Source organism: Chrysemys picta, chromosome 1 (assembly GCF_011386835.1).
Source record: "Chrysemys picta bellii isolate R12L10 chromosome 1, ASM1138683v2, whole genome shotgun sequence".
In the NCBI taxonomy this organism is placed as follows: domain Eukaryota; kingdom Metazoa; phylum Chordata; order Testudines; family Emydidae; genus Chrysemys; species Chrysemys picta.
Genome location: NC_088791.1, coordinates 89,886,585 through 89,904,761, shown reverse-complemented (window position 1 = coordinate 89,904,761; position 18,177 = coordinate 89,886,585). Strand labels below are relative to the sequence as shown.

Below are 18,177 nucleotides of genomic sequence, written 5' to 3'. Positions count from 1 at the left end.
TTTTTTTTTTTTTGGTGTGCGAGTTCATATGATTGTGTAGGGATTGTTTGGTTTCACCCATATAATTCTTGTTGTTGAGGCATTTGATGCACTGGATAAGGAACACCACATGTGATAGTATCAGAGAGGTAGCCGTGTTAGTCTGAATCTGTAGAAAGCAACAGAGGGTCCTGTGGTACCTTTAAGACTAACAGAAGTATTGGGAGCATAAGCTTTCGTGGGTAAGAACCTCACTTCTTCAGATGCAAAGAAGTGAGGTTCTTATCCACGAAAGCTTATGCTCCCAATACTTCTGTTAGTCTCAAAGGTGCCACAGGACGCTCTGTTGCTTTCCACATGTGATAGGCATGTGTAGGATCCATCGATCTTGAAAGCTGTGTTGTGGGGGATATTGATCATCATAGTATTGAATATATGTCTGCAGGTTTTGCATCTGTTGTTTTGGCAGGGTCTGGTGCTGCTTTGAGTTGGTGTGTCCTGGTCTGTGGGGAGCTTACTTCTGATGAGGAGTTTGGTGAGGTTGGGAGGTTGTTTGAAGACCAAAAGAGGGGGTTCTTTCAGGATGTGGTCCCCATCAAATATGGGTGGTAACTGTTTGATACCATCCCATATGGCTTCAAATGTGGTTTGACAGGTGGCAGCTGGGGGTCAGTGGGTTGTTTTCTTTTTTCTGTATTGAAGCAGATTCTCGCAGGGTATTTGGGTGGCCCGTATTCCATGATGCAATCTACTTCTCTGATAGAGTGTCCTTTTTCAGTGAAGGCAGTTTTAAGTGTGTTTAGGGGTGTATCCTGGACTTTCTTTGGATCACATTCTGTAGTATCTGACTGCCTGGCTGTAGATAACAGATTTCTTGGTGTGCCTGGGGTGGTTGCTGGATTTGTGGAGGGGAGTGTGGTGATCCAATATTTCTAGACACTTGAAAAATACTTCTTTACTTGCTAATCTTTTCCTGGGATGTGGCAAAATCATTACACACAGTAGGTTATTTCCTCTGGTCTTTCCATTAAGTAACTGCAACCAGCTTACTACTTTTGATGCCTAGTACTGCTTCTGACAACTTCTCTTGCAGCTCCCAGTTGAGAACTATTCAAGCTCAAATGCAAGACGATAATCTACCCAGCCAAGAAGTTCCTTTAATACCTGCCAAAATACCCTCAAAGTGCACTAGCAGAGTGTATTGTTTTTTCCATATCACAGGAAACAGATAGGGAAGATTTGCATGATGTGGCTGCCACTGGTATAGTGGGAGGCTTAACCAGCAATTACGTCTACCAAGGGTGAAAGAATCCTAAGTATAAAGGAAATAGAAAGTTGGGCTAAAGGGGGGGGGGTGACAAAAATTGGTTTGTCTATCTCCCCCAACAAGGAAGCTCAGGGGCTGTTGGAGAAGGACATTTCCGAGCACCACAGTTGCCAATAAGGAAACAATGGTGTTAACCTTGACAACCTTTTGTAAAATGTTTTGTGAAGCACTTTCTTCTGAGGACAGTAAGGCCAGAACTGGCAAGTTCTGAAGATGAACTGGATTCACAGAAAAACACACTATTGAGAAATTAGAATTCCAATAAGCGCTGTTCAAGTCTAAAACACTAGCAGAGGGAGACCCAATTCCTGTATCTCATAATGAATAAGAACACCTTCAAATTCCATTTGTTTTTCTGCGTCAGCCATTCCCCCCCACCCCCCAAGTATGGGATATCTTCTTTTCTCTTCAGCATTTGTCATTATCTTGATGGTTCCTGTAGCCAGATGCCCCCTTGCAGCCGATCTCCGGGCAGCTGTCGCCTGATCACCCTCAGCCACCTGTGAAATAGAAACCAGTATCCGTGTCTGCAGCCTGCTGGCATGAATGTGTTGTGTATGAGAGTATAATTGCGCAAGTAAGGGATGCCAATAAATCAACCCTGAATGTTGCTCTAGTTTGACCTTTGTGGTTATTTTTTGGCTGGTTCCAAGAATAGGTAACCGTTCCCAAGCAGAAGGGAATTTCATGGAGATTCCACCTCAATTTTAGTTATTCAAAAGGCACCACTGATCAGACTCAGCAGTGGTAACCTAAGTAAGAGTCCTTGATATCAACTGAGGCAAATAAATTATGTTTGTATACTGCTGGTAGGACAGAGAAGAAGAATTTTATCTTAAATTAATTTTCATTACATGAAATAATTCATCCACTTCAAGTCCAGGATGAGCCTGAATTCTCCTGATTGGAGAATTATGAAATATCTTGGACACCTCACTCCACCATCACTACCTCTTCGAAGTAATATTTTGGGTGAATGCAGGAAATGGCACCAATGTGGATCAAATGGGTTAGCATGGTAACACAGTTTCTTCTGATAATCAAGAATGTGATTTGGAGAGGTCAGGGTAGAGAATGGAATTCTCTGAACTATCTCCCCACCACAAGTAAAATGACCCAATTGTCTGAGATAATTATGGACCATTTTTCCAGATCCTTAAGTGAAGAATAAGAAGAGTCTGAATTGATTTATTTTGCCTTTGCAAAAATCTTCAAGTCTTCCCTGCAAGAGGAACATTTTTGTATCTGGATTTGTGAGCCATAGTGAAGGAACCAAAATTGTTTGCTTCAAAGTGAATGGAGTCTTAAAAAAGAGAACCTGAAATACATTAGAAATATAGAACAAATTTTAATAATTCAATTCCTCAAAAAATTCTGTGAAACTTGTAAAAATGTAAGAAATTGGAAGCCACAGATGGCAAAGTGAAATAAAAATTGTACAGTTTGATCTTGTGCCCACACTTTTTAGGTACATAACATACTTAGGGTAGCCCAAAGAGTAACACCACTTTCACTTCAGTGTTTTTGGCAGTAGTTATTGGCATTGTGGACATCTGTGACCATGGTATAATAGCCCATTCGATAAATAAGTCATTTTTCTATTAATACCACTGCTTAAGAAGACGTTATGGTTAAGAATGTGTTTGAGCCTTCTGGCCATTTAAGTGTAAGCTAATTTACTGTTAGGAGAAAGAAAATTCTCAGTAAAGAAGGGGGCATTAAAAGATGAACGTTTAAACAGACATTTAACCCAGAAAATTGAGTTATGGGTAAGTTGGCCTATTTTTATCAACAGTAATGCTCTACAGGATAACTCCTTAGAATGCATCAAATTTAGGTTTCAGAACATATGGAACATTTCACTCTGAATGGAGTGTCCTTCTTGGATCTTCTCTCACTACCTTAATTTTTATTTCATGTCATCTGTTGCACGAGAGAAAACTGAAATTGATGCAGAGCTACTGTACTTAAAATTACCATTGCAGATCAATTTTTTTCTAATCGTTTAAGAAGAAATTGTGGTTTATGTAAACACTGAAAGAAAGAAGGATGCTAAGGCAAACCACTCAAAGGAAAATGTGCCTTAGTTATCAAGTTTATTTTTCATCCAAACTTTCCTGGCTCAAAACTTTCAGAATGGATAGGTTTAAGCTACTCATACGTGTTTTAGAATCACTTTCTGTAAGGAAAGATTTGTGAAGGTTAGTCACTACTATGAATGTTACAGTATACAGAATGTGAGTGAACAACAGTATAGAAGAATATTTGTGTGTGATCAGTATAACCTTTCATGAATAATGTATGAGATTTTATAATTTTATAGTTAATATTTTTCATATATTAACATTATATTTATAGAACTTGAAAATATTAAACTTGTGTAAATGGATGTAATGTGATATTTCTGAATCTGGACACAGCACAAAATGAGAACTCAGTCATGTGAACTGCTCAATTCATTTACATGGGTGTTTAGGATTATAGGAACAACGAGTAGTCTGGTGGCACCTTAAAGACTAACAGATTTATTTGGGGATAAGCTTTCGTGGGTAAAAAACCCACTTCTTCAGATGCAGGAATTGTCAAAAACGTAGTACACCTAGTGCAGTATTCTAATAATAGTCCGCACCAGATGCTTCAAAGAAAGGTTCAAGAAATACCACAGAAGACCAGTGTAAAATAATTTGACCCTTATGAAAGTCTCATCCTAACCAATAAATAATAATAATAATAATAATAATAGATTGGCTTAAACCCAATAACATGAGGTTTTATATCCATTCCACAACTCTTTTTAGAATTACATATCATAACTCTGAAAATTCTTATCCACATAAGTGTCCTATCCCTCTTTTAATCTTGCTAAAATCTTGGTCCCAATGATACCTGGTGGCAATGAGTTCCACAGTCTAATTATGTGTGAAAAAAATTCCTCTGAATTTGCTGCTTTCAGTTATGCACCATCTTCTTTTGGCAGAAACTTGTAGCAACACTATTGTGTCAGAAGACCCAGTAACAGAAATGGAGGCTCTGAAGACAAATGTTAGGACATCTAAACCAAAAATGACATGCCCAACAAGCTAAACCTGTATCATCTCAGTTTGTTCTGGCTCATTTTTGGGATGATACTTAGCAAAAGAGATAGAAGAACAAAGATGTACAAAAATTCTCGGCTTGAATCCCAGTGGACTGTATCCATGAAGTAGTTGGGATCTCAGATAACTTCAGAACAGAATTGAAAGAACATCATGTTGCTTCTTGTGGCAAAAAAGGTCTAATTGAGGAGTTACCTGACCACCTGAAGATGGAAGCAGTGACCTTAACAAACCTTTCACATGCAATACTGTATTTCAAATCAGATCATCAGCTAAGACTTTGTTATTGTTGGGGAGATGAACCTCCAAATGAAATGATTTGATGCAGGATGCATGATTCAAAAAAATTGAACATTGCTCAATAAAGTAGCAGAGAATGAGCTTGTCCTTGTCAGTTTTTATAAATTTCATTGCATAGGTGTTTTTTTGTCAAAAATTGCACAGATCTGCTTGATTTGAGAGAGGAAAGCATGAACATAAGAACAGCCGTACCGGGTCAGACCAAAAGGTCCATCTAGCCCAGTATCCTGTCTACCGACAATGGCCAATGCCAGGTGCCCCAGAGGGAGTGAACCTAACAGGCAACGATCAAGTGATCTCTCTTCTGCCATCCATCTCCATCCTCTGACAAACAGAGGCTAGGGACACCATTCCTTACAAATCCTGGCCAATAGCCATTAATGGACTTAACCACCATGAATTTATCCAGTTCTCTTTTAAACCCTGTTATAGTCCTAGCCTTCACATGGAAAGTCAGACACAAATTGCCCTCAACCTTAGATCACTTATAGAAAGCCTTGTCACCTTACGATTCCTAAGGACTTGAACTGCATAACGATCAAAGAAAGCTCCTCAGCCAAATGCCAGACGTATGTGTCACAATTATAGCCAATAGTTGAAAAGTACAGGCACTTTTGCAGATATTCTGGGGTATTGCCCACGCAACAGAGCCTCCAGGATTTTCTGAGGCACAGTCATAACTAAGGAGGCTTTTGACTAGTTTTGCCTAGTATATAATTTTTAAACCAACCTTTTTGGAATCTTACCATGAATCTGTTAAATCTTATTGATATGTACGACAAGTCATGAATCCGTGAATTCTACAGAAACAATTTACCTCTGAATTTACTAAAAACTGTCTTTTGGTAAGTAAGCAAGTAGAGATTTGAAGTCTGGAACAGGCCCCATGAATTTTCTACCATCTGAGTAGATTAGATTTCTTGTGGTTTACTCTCAGATCAAGAGAATGAAATAGGGTACACCCTGACTAAACAATCAACTTGATCTCTTGTCCAGACTGCTCCTACAAGCCAGCTATCCAAGCAAGTGTCCATGTGGATACCTTGATAACTTACTTATGTTAACATCACTGCCAAATATTTAGCGAACAAACTTAGAGCTTTTTGGAGACCAAAAGAGTGGGTGGTACAGCTGTCACCAGCTAGATATATAGTGCCACGTGAGGAAGAGGGGTTTGGGCAGCAGGTGCCTCGGTTATGTGCATTTGATCTCAAGATATTGGACGACTCCTATTCCTAAGATCAGATCTCAATGTGTCTTTTTTCCCCTTTGGAGTTTTAGAGTGGAATTAAAATGGAGTTAATATTGGTGTATTGACTGCACTAAAGCTCCAAGGCACTAACTGAATTCTTCAGCATGTTGGTACTGTAGATTCAGAGGCTGAATATGTTTTCAGTGACTACAACGCCTATGCAGAGTACATTTTTTCTGGATCAGCTCAGGATTCCATGGGTCTCATGACAATCGTAGAACTGCCCAAAGTGGCTTCTGGCCTACTCACATAACTGGTCACACTCTGGATCTAGTATCCTGAATGGATTGGAGGTAGGCAAAGTTAGGACGCCCTTCTAACAGGAGTGAAGGACCTGTTCTAATGGGACATCATTGGACGCCAAAAGAACATGAAAATTTACAGATGGTTCTGAGGAATAACATTATTAAGCTGGTAGTAAAATCTTAAAAGTGTCAATAATAGTTTGTCGTCTTCCCCCTGGATATGGTGATGCCTAAACATCCTCACAAGTAAGCACTGTTTACAGATGACCTGTGACAAGTAATACAAAAAGAGAGAAAATGGCTAGAGTTCTATTAGTGGAAGTCTTGAGCTGACTTTAATCAAATGCATCATATAAAATTTGTACAGTCATTTGCCGCGGCTGTTTGGGAGACAAAGTTTCTTCTTCTCCAATGTAACGTTAACTCACCATAGCATTTGCTAACTCTCTCACAGCTAACCCACCGGCAGTTTGGTGAATCTGTGCTGCCTCCAGTTCAGATTTTTTCCAAAGAATTTTCGTGTTACTTTGCAGATATAAAATGCTCAGATTTTTAACAGAATTGTCTGCCTCCAGGCAGAAAAGGAATAATGTTAATTCTTGTCAGAATTAAGTAAATTACTTATTTATAGATTCATAGTGTTTAAGGCTAAAACAGACCATTAGATCATCTGGACCATTGGTTCTCAACCTATTGTGGGCTGCATCCACACAATATCTATACTACCTGAATCGCCCTGAGAATGGCACATGGGCCACAGCTGTGTGCTGATTGTGTCACAAGTGGCCTGCAGGTCACAGGTTGAGAACCACTGATCTAGACTGAACTCCTGAACAACACAGACCACTGAATTTCACCCAGTTAGCCCTTTATTGAGCCCAATAACCTGTTTGACACAAACATACTTTCCAGAAAGACATCCAGTCTTGATGTCTTCAAACCAAGAGCCACTTCTCTAGTCCCCTATTCATACATTCAAGGATCTCATTAGCCTTTTTTGCCACAGCATCACATTGGAAGCTCATGCTGAATTATCTGTTCACTATGAATCCCAAATCCTTTCCAAAGTCATTGCTTTCCAGGATATAGTGCCCTACTCCATATGTATGGCCTGCATTCCTTGATGTATAACTCTGCATGTCAGTACAGCCAAATTCAATCTGTATGACTGCCTTGTCCTCCTCATTATTTATCACTCCATTAATCTTTGTGTCATCTGCAAATTTTATTCAGCAGTGATTTGATTTTTTTACATTTACTTCCAGATCATTGATGAAAATGTTGAACAGACATGCCTTAAAACCAATCCCTGAAACTAGAAACACACCCATTCAATTATAATTTAGTACTATTTTTTCAGATCTCTTACTCCACTTAATGTGTGAAGTATTTATATAGTAGAGTACTAATTTTTTTTAATCAGAATGTCATGCAGTACTAAGTCAAACACCTCACACAAGTCTATTACATCTAGGCAGTGACATATATCAACCAAATTTGTAATTTCAAAGAACACAATCAGGTTTGTTTGACAAGACCTATTTTCCACAAAACTATGTTGACTAACATTAATTATATTGCTATCCTTTAATTCTTTATCTACCGAATCCCGTATCAGCTTCTCCATTATTTTGCCTGGCACTGATATCAGGTTAACTTTTTGAATATTGCCACAACAAACTTCCAGAATTCTTCCACAATTTCTCCAGTATGCCAAGATGTACTGAAAGCTATCAGTGGGCCAAAGATCTCCTCAGCCTACTCTCAAAGACTCTTGAGTGCAAGTTCCTCAGGCCTTTAAAAATCTCTAGTAGATGCTGTTTAACATCCTCAGTGACTAATGGACTGCAAGGCACTTCAACATATGTGATATGAATACCCCACTCAGTTTGTCCAAATACAGAACAGAAATATTTATTTAACACTTCTGAACTTACTGCATAATTTACCATCTTCATCTAGTAACAGGTCTAAACCATTGCTAGGATTTCTTTTGTTCCAAATATACTTAGCCCTGCCAGCCATGAATTTCTCCCTGATGTCTAACTTCCCTTATCAATTTTCTACACTTCATAATTTTTAATTCATATCGATTCATATATACTTTCCTTCCTGCCCCCCTCCAATCCATTTGTTATATAGTGCTTTACTATTTCTAAATTGCTGCCTTCATTTTACCAATGAACCAGGAAGTGCTGTTAGTTGAGAAAAGAACACAACTTTGGCTGTGGCTTTTTGTTCAACTAAAACTTGTTAAGAACTCTCAATGTTGAGATTATGGAGTCATTCTACTATTTTAATACATTTTTAACCTGACACACAATTACAAACTAAGAAGTTTTTGAAATAACAGAAGGCAAGCAAACCTATGGTCCATAATAAAGTCTTTTCTTTTTAGTAAGAAAAACTGTTGCAGATTTTGGTGCTGAAGTATATAAAATACAATCCGTAGTTAGTCCAAAATGTTGATGTTCAAAACTTTCTTCCTTCCCCTATCCCCCCAGGAGTATATTTTATTATTCATCTTTCACCACTTTCAAGTTCTCAGTTTTATTAATTTCTCTGAGCGAATTTTCCCCTCCTTGTTGTTATCCAATTCTAATGCACCCTTCTAGCATGACTGAATCTTCTTTCCTGGTCTCTACTAACACCGTACTTCAGAACTGTCCTATCTAGTCACTGCCCTCCAGTTTTCTTCGTTCTACTCCATCCTATTACTTGCAGAATGCAGCTCGCAGCCTTCCCCCAATTCCCCTCCAATTTCATTCAGTTTAATTAAGCTCCCCCTGACTTTCTCTTAGTCCTGATCAGCTCCCTTGACCAGTTCCATTCTTCCCTGTCTCTTTTTCAATTCCTGGTCTATTCCTTTAAGGAGCCCCTTCCCTTGTTTTCTTTGGCCCTGTTCACATCCCTTAGTCTCATCAATTCCTTCTCACCTCTTTTCCCTAGCGCTGTTCATGTTCCTTGGTCATACTCCCTATCTTCCCTATCTCTGGCACAGCTTGAAACCTTCTTCAGCACTACTGTCTCATCAGGCAAGAGGCAATATAAGCGTATTCACATGCAGAACTGGCACATATCTGCCAAACACAGTTCTTACATACACACTGAAGAGATGCTAAGAGTTCTATAGGTGCATCCATACACAGTATAAATTGCAATTAAGAATATTTCTGACTGTTAAAGTGTGTTTGGTGTATAGCAGCTAGTTTCTTTTGTCAATACCACTGATGGGGAGAAAGATAGAAAGCAAACATCCTATTATAATTTGTTTACTTTGCCTATTTACAAATACACATACAGTGCTTTCATTTGGGACAGATACAAACTCACACGTGTACATGACATTCACAGATGACAGTTCAGAGTACAATATCTTAAAGATCAGTTTTGCCAGCACCTATAGAAGAGAATTTAAACCAGAAGCAGTTTGTTTTTAAACGTAGGATGGTGCAATTATCTCATGACACCCAGCAAGTTAAAAAACATCACTAGCAGATTTAAGTTTCTGAAACTTACTTCCTATAAAAGGGGAGAAAGTTTGCAACAATGTCATGCCTCCACATGCATCAGTTGGTGTCACTGTAGAGAGAAAGCAAAGTGCTAGCAATATTTATATATATATATATATATATATATATATATATATATATATATATATATATACACATACACACACACACACACACACACACACACACACACACACACACACACACAAAGGAGTAAAAGTGGCATCTGTGTGTTTTCTGGGATATTTTAAAGCCTTTAGTTCAACTCCCCAATGAAAGCATTTTATGGTAACTACAAACTACTCTCCTTGCAGCAAGAATAAGCCAAACATAAAAAATTATATTAAAATAAAACAAGCTTGACTTCCAGTCTCTCTCTCTCTCAAAAAAAACATTTGTTACATGTAATTCTCAAAACTATGCTTAGTGTCCCTGGCATTTTGCCAAAAATAAAAAATAAAAAAACAAGTGGAAAAAGGAAGTTGGCAGGCCTCTGAAAGATCAGGGCAAAGAAGGAGCTGCTTCTCTTACCTGGAGAACGCTTGATATGTGTGAAATGAACTTCCTCCTCTATATAAGCCACAGGCATTTAGCTCATTTGCATAAATATCAAAGCTACAAGTAGACTTCCAGGTCGGCCATCTTGAGAATAAAATCTTGTTTCATTTACACACAAGCAGGAATACTGTAGGTTAGACAGCGCGTGGGCTACTGCACTACCTTTCAGTTAGTGATCCATGTCTGTTCAGTAAAGTATGCTCATATCCCACACTTAGTCACGTGAATACATCAAGAGAGTATCACTGAAGATCACTAAACAAGCACACTACAGCCTCAAAATGAATGTTGCAACTGAAAGTGTCTAGAATCAGAACTCTTTGTACTGCTTTCTGTGCTGCCAACTATTAGCACTGCAGCAACTATGTGCAGTGAAGTACCTCCCACATACCACACAGTAGTACCAACAGGCATAAATTTATGAGAGCACAAGGCAGCACATTAAAAAAAGAACGAGCTAAAACTCCTCTGTATTTCCACACATTCAAAGCCTACCTACATTTAGGTGCCTTTTCTATACCTTTTCAGATCCATCAACTCCGTTCTTTCAGTCCAGAAATTAGAACGTCTACATTCCAGGCAACAGAAAGTCCATGACAGATGTTATTTGCTGCCAAAGCTGAGCCAGACTGCAGTTACAGCTAGCTGGCGCCAGTAAAAATTTACATAAAGGGGGCCTCATTTCATGACTAAACTGCAGCAGGATATTGCTGAGTAAAGCCTTCCTTTTTTCCAGTCAGACAACTACTGGTTCTAGAATGTACAGTCTAGTTATTTGTTTACCAGTTGTCCAGATCCAAGTCCCAACAATAAGATTAACAATTAGCTTAATAGAGCTGTGATAGAAAAGACTTTTGTAGGCAATGTTTTAATTAATCAATTTTTTAATTTATTCCTATGAAGGAGGGCTCAGAACTAACATTCCATAGTTCAATTTGCTTTTAGTAAGTATGTAGTTGTAATCCAAATAATATTTGAAAGAAATGGATTTACTCAAGCTCTGTATTACTACTGCTTGTCTTTTAAATCCCTCAGCTCCTATTCCGAATACCTCAGAGCCTCCGAAAAGTAACTGATCAGCCACCAGTTTCACAGTACAACCGATACAATTTTGCTGTTGACAAGTAACCAGTCTGGCCAGTTGGTTTAATTTAGATAGCCCCTCCCCCCATTTACTTCTCCTTCCTCAGGCAGATATAACTATGGGCTCTAGCTTTTCCTGTTTTTCAAACAAAACAGCTACCGGTAGATATAGAAATCTGTATTTCACCATCCATTCCAACGCCAAATGGTTAATTCAATACAATTTCTCCCTCCTTTCAATCAAAGCCCAGGAGTATTAATAATTCAATTTCTTAAGAACACTTCTATTTAGTTGCTATACCTTCTGAACACACAAAACTCATGTTTTGCTTTCATAAATGGTGTCTGTTTGGGAAAGGGATGAATCAGATCTTCATGCCCTCCTGTCTCATTTGATGCGAGCCTCTTTAAATGAGAAGACTCACCGTCACATCCAATTTTAGTGCTTACAGCAGCTAAAAATGAAAAGCAAAACCACAGTAACGTTAACAGACTTCATATTTAGCAAGAGTGTGTTACTGCAATGTGGCACCAGTTAATGGCACATCTGTGGGAAAAGACACACAAATGAGCAAACAGGAGTGCTGCTCATCAGTTCCAGTCAGGCAACACCAGACTCACTCCAGGGCAGGAAAGTCTGCTTTGCTCCACTTATCTCCCTTTGTTCTCTCCAGTTTCTTATTTCTTTTTTAATGTCTCTAGGTTATAGCCATTACAGAAATGCAAAATGTTTTATAGTCTCTTTCCACTGTAAGAGTATTTTGCTTTAGGTTTGGTTCTAGGTAGTTAGTTCAGCATTATACAAGTTTTTTATTCCTCACATCAGCACAATGTAGTTTAACTATCTGAGAACTTCTAGTTATCCAAGTTAGTCGGTTTTGGTGCTTAGAGATTGCACCCTTCACTGTGGTATCAGAGCCTCCAGTGACAAGAAATTTTCTCTGTCCAGGAGGAATGCCAGACTAAATCACTCCCATTAACCAATAAACCACATGAGAGACCTGGTAATAGCTTGCTTTGACCTCTGAGAAAATCCTGGAATTCATATTCTATTTCAGCCAAAATCTGTATTTATTAGCACTTCCAAATGCTGTATGGTATATTTCTTTCAGTGGTTCTTTTGTCATTTGCAGAGCAAATCAGAAGATATACAGCCTCCTTGTGATTCCTATTCCTGTTAGATAAAGGGCACCAAATGCTGCTAAAAATATAAACTTGCATTTCCCACATACAGTAAATTTGCACTACAACCAGATGTATAGACAGTAACATCCTAGTAAGGTTCCCAGCACAACAAAAAACAGCTATTATGAAACAAGGCCACCTGTGTTTTCTAGCTGGTTTGTATTAAGAATCTTAGCTCCATTCCTCTATTGAAATTCAGTGCCAGAGATTGCAGACAGCCCAAAAAATCCATCTGTTGTGTTAAAAAAGGCACCACCCTGATTCCAGAACATTCGGAACAAAGTCAAGGGCACTCCCTTGGTTTTAAGTTGTTTTCTACTCCTTGCTGTATCCAGTTAAGTGCTCAACTAGTTGTGATTAAGTAGGTTTTCAGATACACAGTGTGGTTAAGGAAAGCAGAAACAGCTGGTTGAGTATTCAGAAACATACCAACTAAGTTTTAAAAAGGCATTATAAACTGCTTCCATGAAAAGGGTAAAACTGTAACAGCTAGAGGACTTGTTAAATCCCACATCGCTGTGGCAACATCTGTGTTTCTCATACAAAGCAGAGTAACCAATATTTAAAAGAGCTAAACTAAACTAGGTAGTTTTTGTAGTTGCTTCCAAAATTTAGTTTTGTATGAGACGAGTACAACTTAGAGCGCATGTACTGTAAGTTAAAAAGTAGATTATTCACTCATAAATCCCCCAGGGAGTCTATTAGTAAAAAAGACTAAATATTTTTCCTCCTCGTCTTCCCATTTAGGACGTACTGCTTAGCACACGCACCTGAAAAGCTTTTATTACACTTGCATTTTTAATGCAGGTTAAACTTGGAACTCTCCCCCTAAAACACACATACTTTCCTAATCTAAAAATAGGATCACCTAAAAACCAGCAGATATATTGTGTTCAAAAAAATGAAGGGTAGGTTTTGTTAAAAACCAATAAATAACTTCTTTAGCTTTACCAGCAAAAATGTAAACTGGAGAGACAGGATACCCATGAAAAGCAAATGCTGCTATCGTGTGTACATTCAGAAGAAAGATGCAGGACATTCTGCTAAGGAAGAATAGCTTGCTTATTAAGAAAATAATTAGAAATAATTTACTTTGGGTTTGTGTCAAAATTTCAGTTTAAACATTTATTCAGTAAATATGTCTTGATTTAAAAAAAGAAACTACAAACATCTAAAAATAGACCCTGACACAGGTAGGTCAATTCTAGTGGTTTACATTTTGTTTTAAAAAGCTCAGAGGAAAAATTGTTGCACTGGTGTTCTAAAAATCAGACTCTCACTTAATTTCCTCTTTACAGCACCAAATAGCAATTATTCTCACATCACATGGCCAAAAGACTGGCATTTCCCCATACTTCCTCTCTCTGGTTTTAGAAAGGCAAAGAAAACTACTGATCTCTACAATCTGGAAAAGGTCTATAAAAGCATATACTTATTTGGTCCTGTGTGGTTTATTTCACTGCATAGGGTTGTACCTTCAGAAGGAAGGTAGGCAATAGCCAGTTTCCTCCCGTAGGAGAGGTGAAAGTCAGCTATTATTGGATCAAGTGCTGCTAGCCTGTGACCCAAGAGTCATAATTAATATTGTGCTCCCTCACCTTGTGCTTAAAGAGCAATTCTCAGTTTTACTGTGCCCCCTCACCAGCTTTACAGAAGCATCTTTGTTTCACTCCGTTCAAATTTACATTTAGAGCTTCATCCTTTATTAAATGTATACGAGAAAAGTGTAAAAAGGTCTAATCCTACAAATAAAGACGATGCAGAAAAACTAACACTTGACAAACTCATAACTCTCTTTAAGACATGGAATTCTTGAGAAATCTTAATAAAATTTCATCAATTATAAATTCTAATGGGCCAATTTAACTTTGAAATCACATAATCATAATGAGATTAAATATTAAAATCTCAAAACAATTCTATGTGCTTTGCAACCAGTTTTTGCTACTCCTTGAAGTACCCAAGAAGTGAGCAGCTTGTGAGTGAGTGATTTATGTGCATTAGGGACTGCAGCATTAAGAGCCCATTCCAGTTCAGTTTGAATCCAGCCTGAGATTATTTACTCCCAAAACATCTACTGAAAATGAGAAGATGCAGCTGTGGCAACTGAAACAATTCTGGGCTTTCAGAGGAAAATAAAAAACAAACAAGACGTGTTAAAACAGTTCCAAGTGAGAGTAAGGTTCAGAAATGAATGAATGAATCCAAATATCAGCATAAAGTTTCCATGTAAATGCAGATTATAATTTTTTTCTGCTAGTAAAATTCTTTGGAAAGCAACTTCAGAAATCTAAATGAGTATAAGTTCTTTGCCAATAATCGTTTGGCACTCTTCCCAGAAATTCATATTTATTACTAGCAACAGCGCAGTCTCAGGAGTCTATCTTCCAGATTTACTTTGTGTCAGCACCAAAGTCAATCCTCTAGAACGCCATAAGGCTCAAATGGAAAAAATGATGCAACACCAGAAGTGCAAGAACGATCAGCAGAGACTAACAAAGCCCCACTGATAACATCATATTTGAAATGTACAGCAATCATTCAGTTAACAAAAACTGGTATTCACCTGTTAGAAACTCATATCTTTAACACTACCATTAGTGATTCATGTAAAACTATAAACACAATTAATTCTAAAATTAACCAAAAGAACGCACTTTCACCCCAATTAAGTATTTAACTGCTTTATCGCCGTGAATATGAACCAATTATTTTTGCTTCCTTCCCCCAATAAAAAAACATTGTTCATGAAAAGGTAGTTGTGGGACCACTAGCCAGCAGTATTAACACCTAACAACTCGAACGCTCAGGACCCTGAAAATGAGGATATTTGCATTATATGTAACAGCAGTTCAAGCTGTAACAAACATTTTAAACATTCCAAAAACCACTTTAAAAAAAGAATCCAAAAACCACTTTAAAAAAAGAACCCACAAAAACCATCTGTCTAAGGCTTCCTGATGAGCAAGTCATTTCCTGCAGCGCTTGGAAGAAAGATATTGCTTCTAAAATGGCCTTGCAGGAGGGCAAAGAAACCCAAAACAAAGCAACGTATAAACACCAAGGAAGAAGGGAGAACAGGACAGAAGGAGGAAGAGAAGGAAGGATAGCTTAAATGGTTAAGGCAAAGAATGGGAAGCCAAGAGATTTCCTGTGTGGCCCTGGGCAAGTTTTCTGTGCCCCATCATCTGTAAAATGGGTATAATTTACCTGCACCACAGGGAAGTTGTGGGATGGACTAAATTAAGCTATTTGAAGGGGAATCAAAATCCTCATATGAAGTGCACTTACACTGTGCCTACTATTATTATGAAGAACAACAGAGAGAGAGAGAGAGCACAGAATCACCCACCTCAGTATATCTGTAGAAAGGTGTTACTATACTCATCCATTGTCTGCACTCACAATGGAACATAGCACAGCAAGGGTTAACGTCAATCAGAAACAGAACAGGTACAGCAGACTTGATAATTAAATTAGAATTATCTGAGAATTTTACAAAATAAAAACCTTCAGAACTCCTCCCCTTCCTGTCTGCACTACCTGGCAGCTGCTAGAGAGATTTTTGTACCTAAAGTCATCATCTCCCCCAGTTATTGCAAAATAGAGTATTATTTCAATTTAAAGATATGCTGAGAGATATGATAAAATTTTCTCCCTTTGATTTGGACAATATCGGGCATTAGCATTTAGATTAATCAGTAATGCAATCACACTGGTTTAAAAGCATAGAAACCTCAGGAGACTTTTTAAAAGATTCTGCTGGGTCAAAATGACTGATCTGCACATTTTGAAGAAAACCAGAAATCCACCTGTGTGGAGGATGGGAAAGAAGGAATCCCACTGGCTTACGGCAAGAGGGAAGGTAACCAAATACTAAATTTGATGAATATACAAAATATATATTTGGGAAAATAAATGGAGTGATGGAAAAATTCAGAGATTTATGAGTAAGAATTCTGGAAAGAATCCCAAAGCATTTAATATCTTAACTACTCTAACTAGTCAACCAATAAATACCACTGAAAACAACTGAAACAGTCAAGGCCAATGAATAAAACTAAGGCAGTATTAATAATAATAAAATAAAATAATAATAATAATAATACAGTACCAGGAATATTAACTGCTTCAGTTCCATTTCCTGAATATAGGAAAATCTCCCCATATGATAGACCTTTATTTCTCTGAAAGTTCCCCACGCACACAGTGATCAATGCATGCATTTAATTACTGAAAGATTTATTCAGCACAAGCAAGTAACCATATTGCATTCAAATTCTCACATTTTAATAAAAAACATATCTACTGTTATCGTAAACACAAAGATGCACACCTAGTTTTTAGGAGACCCACCCTCCGCACTATTCTGAACCTATTCTCATTAATCCCAAAAGAACCATTAGAAATCAGTATGTATAAGCAAGCATGTATAGTTTTTTTTGTTTTGTTTTGTTTTTAAACCACACAGGGCATATTTCATTTATTAGTTATAGGATATGTGCTGGCAGACAAAATTAAATTCATAGACAAAGAATCAAGTCCTTTCCCAGGATTTTAATATTTTTAAAAAGACTTCACACACAAAAAAATAATTAATGTAGTATCAGCTTCAGATTAGGAAATTGTTTGGTGTCTGTCATGATCTGTTTTCCCTTTTTGGAGGGTGGGTTGAAGAGAGGTCCTGATGTCAAGATGCTATTCCTATTACCAAATGCTTTTTATTAAAAAAAACAAACACATGGTGAATTTAAGATAGCTAAGGTCAGTACTTGCCAGTGCTAGAAAATCTAAGGGGAGGAAGAGGATGATGCCTGTGTAGTGGAAAAACAATAGAAAAAGTAGTACTCTACTTGTGCATATGTATAGCCACTTATCCCTTACCTCCATGCCCCAGGGCACTTAGATTCATTAAATAGTCTATATCTAGTCAAACAGACAAGAGAATGCTAGGCCATGTGAAACTATTAACCCTTCTAAATTCAGAATTGAGTGAAAATATACCAAACGAAAAAAGGAATGTATATCTTTAACTTTCATTTCCAGTGTTGTTCTTGTGGTTTCATACTGTAGGTTATTGTCTTAGAATTACAAATAGTTACTACCAAAAAAATATTCACTATTTAAAAACATGCTGCTATCCGCATATTATGCAGACGTTTTAAATTTTGAATTTCTTGAGTGTTTCAGGAAAAGAAAACATGCATACTGGAAATAATATGGTTACTGAATGCATTGCTGATCTAACATCCTGATTTCACAAAGTTTCCATGGGAGTTATTTTTATTTGGGTTTTTTATACATATATGCTACATAATTTTTTAAGTTCACCAGAGAAGGCCAGCAAAAACGTGGGACATTTGGCCTGGCTACAAACTCAGATGAAATAGGACAACTCAGGGCGTTGGTAAACAATTAGTTTAATACATTTGCAGTGATATGACCTTTGACCTCACCAGTCCCACCCCCATAATGCTCGTGAGGTACTATTTACATTTAACCTAATTCTTGAAGTGTGCATGGATTTCCTGCTCAAAGAAAATTAGCGGGGGAAGGAAAATACACCTACACAACTCAGAATTAGTTCCCCCCAAAAACATCAAAGTTGTAAATATATCTTGAAATTGTTTCTCAGAAAAGC

At 37.7% G+C, this 18,177-nt stretch overlaps 1 protein-coding gene across 18 annotated transcripts in view; it reads right to left on the bottom strand.

The window, feature by feature from the left end:
- Window positions 1–18,177, bottom strand: part of ATF7IP (activating transcription factor 7 interacting protein) — a 166,436-nt gene that overhangs the window by 135,834 nt on the left and 12,425 nt on the right. For 2 of the 18 annotated variants that reach the window (XM_042859716.2, XM_065562345.1), the window contains exons 1-2: window positions 10,242–10,748; window positions 9,718–9,780 (exon numbers count right to left, since the gene is read on the bottom strand). The exons of 10 other annotated variants lie outside the window; for them this stretch is intronic. In XM_042859716.2, the coding sequence (XP_042715650.1) occupies window positions 9,718–9,764 (47 nt within the window). In that variant the 5' untranslated portion in view covers window positions 9,765–9,780; window positions 10,242–10,748. 6 more of the 18 variants (XM_065562360.1, XM_065562354.1, XM_042859719.2 and 3 more) reach the window with 6 other exon arrangements.